This window comes from Chaetura pelagica, unplaced genomic scaffold (assembly GCF_000747805.2).
Source record: "Chaetura pelagica isolate M959 unplaced genomic scaffold, ChaPel_1.0 scaffold650, whole genome shotgun sequence".
In the NCBI taxonomy this organism is placed as follows: Eukaryota; Metazoa; Chordata; class Aves; order Apodiformes; family Apodidae; genus Chaetura; species Chaetura pelagica.
Window position 1 is genome coordinate 509,666 of NW_009951820.1, and position 3,517 is coordinate 513,182.

General features: G+C 49.1%; 1 protein-coding gene across 1 annotated transcript in view; it reads right to left on the reverse strand.

Annotated features, from left to right (window-relative positions):
• Positions 1–3,510, reverse strand: part of REXO2 (RNA exonuclease 2) — a 4,587-nt gene extending 1,077 nt beyond the window's left edge. Inside the window, exons 1-5 of the mRNA XM_010008747.1 lie at positions 3,413–3,510; positions 2,968–3,045; positions 1,349–1,460; positions 546–654; positions 180–233 (exon numbers count right to left, since the gene is read on the reverse strand). Coding sequence (XP_010007049.1) covers positions 180–233; positions 546–654; positions 1,349–1,460; positions 2,968–3,045; positions 3,413–3,496 — 437 coding nt within the window. The 5' untranslated portion in view covers positions 3,497–3,510. The remainder of the gene's footprint in view (positions 1–179; positions 234–545; positions 655–1,348; positions 1,461–2,967; positions 3,046–3,412) is intronic.
• Positions 3,511–3,517: the final 7 nt, after the last annotated feature.

The following is a 3,517-nucleotide window of genomic DNA, read 5'->3' on the forward strand; positions in this document are numbered from 1 at the left end:
CCTACACTAACCAGGTGTCAGACAGGAGAATGCAAGCATATGACAGGGAGCAGGAGCACACAGCCCCCACCAGCACTGGAAGTGGTGAGCAGGAATTCCAAGGAAGCCCCACAGTCTGCTCAGGGAGAACTCCTGCATGACAGACCCTACTCTGGCAAAGACAGCAGCAGGACCCTCACCTGTGAGAAGCTGCCTTCTTTGGTGCAAACTCGTATTCTTCCGGATACCAGCGCCTGCAAGTGGAAAAAAACTGCCACTTAAAAAGGGAAATTAATTTCCGCAGGTGTCTGGTGGCTGCTGTGGGTTTGTTACAAATAGTGAAAGAATTTTGGTGTCGTGGGCAGCCAGAGAAGCCAGAACCTCCCGAGTCACTGTGCTGCAGACTCCAGAGCACACCACAACTCTTTCTGTGCATGGCCCAAAGAGAAGGGGTGAAAGCACCAGGGGCTCCCAGCAGCCTTTCACTATGCTTTTTTTGGAAGAGCGCACGTAAGCGTTTCCCCAGATCATCTTTCATGCGACTACTTAATTTGAGGAACACTTACCTGCAGAGCTCTTTGACAGTGCTCACGTCAATGATCCTGTAATGAAGATGCCTCATGAACTGAGGCATATACTTGTCGAGAAATTTCTTATCTGCGTGAACAGAGTTACCTACAGAGACACAAAACAAGATGTTTCTTCAAAGATGCCACAGAGCTGCGCCGAGCGACACGGAAACGAGGAGCAGGCTGGGGAAAGATCACAGGGGATGGAAGGCTCCTTGCAAGCAGCTCATTTATCTCATTTTCTAGGAAATATGTAAAGCTTTGTCAGATTTTTCACTTCAGGATCACAGGTGGTATAAACATGTAATCCCTCAATTAATTTTCCAGGTGCTACTTCTGCAATTTGTAAGGTAAGTATCAAAGGTAAGTATCAAAGTATGATGCCAGCACCAGTTTTCTGCCAACAGAAAACAGGCTTCAGGGTTGATGTCACTGCAACTGTCCTGAGTGTCCCTCCAGGTAACAGATTCGGATTTGGCATCTGGTTTGATACATGCAATGAGGAAAAGTCCTTGCTGGGTTTGCAACCACCCACCCCCCCTCCTTCAGTTATAACCATGCACAGAAATGTGACTCCAAACCAGAGCTGCAGTTTCCTGCAGCAGTGACGTGCCCCATTTCCTGCAGGGAATCTGCAGAACGGATGGTGCCATTCCTGAGCCTCTCTGGGCTAAACAGGTTTTGATTCGTGTGTTAGATCTCAGCATGACAAACTGAAGCATCCCCACCACGGGGGCTCAGCTGCCTTTGGGCACCCAGCCAGGACCTGCAGAGGGGAAGACACTTGTTATTATTGTTACCTGCAAGGGGACAGAGGCCCGGGGGTGTCTGTTGTCGTACAAAGGACAGGAACTCGTACTCTGCCTGCTGCAGTGAAATTTTACTCTCCTTCACAGCCTTGGTAAGGCCAGACTGCAAAAGAGAGAGACATCCCGTCACAAATGGGAACTCATTGCCATGAAAGAGGCTTCAGAAAAGCTCCACAGCAAATGCTCAACCCCAGAAGTACCACTGGTTCCCCAGCGTACAGAAGTAAATGTGACCACAGGACAGCACCAGCAACGCTGACACTCCTGGGATTTTCGTTTTTCCCTGGATGCTGCACTTTCTGGGTGCTCTTCCCAATTCTTTGGTGCACACCTGCTTCAGACACTTGTACAGATGTGACCAGGGAGAGCTTGTATTTCCCTCTGCCTGATGAGAGGCATCTGCCTCCACAGCACAGCACAGCAGGGATAAATGAACAGAAATAATCAGGATCCTGGCTGAAGTGTTTATCAAGATTCCAATAAATCAGAAAAGTTCCTTCTTTCTTTTTTTTTTTTTTTTTTCCAATAGTTAAATGTCAAATCTGCTGCAAGTGTGCTCAGTGATTTATTTCCATCTGGATACACTATATATTTCCATGACTGTGCTGCAAAAGTCTACTTGACAGATCCAAGTGGTGGTTAAAAAATTCATTATGTGGCTGCATTTTCATCTATATTCTAATTGATTCTCTTTTCTTAGTCAATTAAAACCAAGTAGCTCCTCAGGAGCAGTGCTAACATGTGCCACCATCTTCAGTTTCCTCCTGAACTGACGCTGAGTTTGAGTCCTCGACTGGAGAAGGGAAAAGCACCCATCATGGTAAATTAGTATTCATTTTCCAAACTCCTGCTAATCCTTCCCAGGGAGAGTGAGATGCCGAGGGGAGAAGGAAGGGGAGGGGTAACGGGTGTCTTAAAACTTCAGCCCTTAATTGAAAACTAACTTGAATTTCAATTCATAATCAGGGACTGGAAAATCCATTTGCTTTCTTGCTGCTGGCACAGAGGAAACTTTGATAGGACTAAAAATAATCCCCTGCTGCAAAAGGTAAGGTGAAAAAACACACTGGGCTTACAGTGCTGGGAGGACAGGCAAAAGTAACAATCCAATGTTAACAGTTAATTGGCTTGTTTAATCCTACAAGTACCTAAATTTGCAGTGATAAATGTGCATTTTTCTCAGGTTTGGCCTATTCTACACTGATCTTGTGCCTGCCCTCAGCTGGGACTTGGGGATTATTCCTATTTTATGCAACAGGGAACAGTGTTCACAGGGAGCCCACTTGTGAAAATCCAGGCTACAAAGGCCAGGCCACATCAAGGCAATCCTGCTGCTGAGAGACAGAGTGAAGACTAAGGAGACACGAGTGCAATTCCCTGCTGTGCCACTACGACTTGTGAGACCCTGGCCAAAACATTATGCATCAGCTCCTTTCTACAAAGTAAGGGTAATACTGTCTCTCACTTTTCATCTCCTCTGTTTGACTGAAAACTGCCCAGCACAGGAGTTGTCCCTTTTTAGGTGACTGTACTGCAACTAATAATTCAGAATTATACGTTCTTCTCCTGATTGCAGAGACATTTTAGCACGACTGCTCCAGCAGGGTTACCTTCCCGTGGTGCTCCTTGCACCACTCGGACATGCCCTCCAGCAGCTCGTCAGGCTGGTTAATAATCAGATTCGGGCCCTGAGGGAAGAGACGAAACACAAAGGTAATGAAAAAAAAGTTCAGTGTTGAGCAGCCGTGCCCAGGGTCCCAGCCTTGAGCCAGGACGCTCCGTGCAGGGCAGGGCTGTGACTTCAGGGCTCGGAGAACTGGGTGTTCGGAGGGTCCAGCCTCGGACCTGGAGGGTACCACGGGGACGTGCGAGGTGACGTGTCCCCTGCTCCCCTCTGGGCCCGTTACGGAGCAGTGGGTGCCAGCGCAGGGGCTACCCCAAAGCAGCGACAGCCACCACCCAGCAGTTATTTCTTCCAGCTTCCCCGGGAAGCAGCAAATTCCCCCCGGGAGCAGCGGGGAGGGACGGGGGGGGCCCGGCCCGGCTCCTGCTCACCTCGGCCAGGACGTTGAGGTCGCAGTCGGTGATGAGACAGGCCATCTCCAGGATCTGGTCCTTCTCCACGTCCAGGCCCGTCATCTGCCACACAGGGGAGCGGCC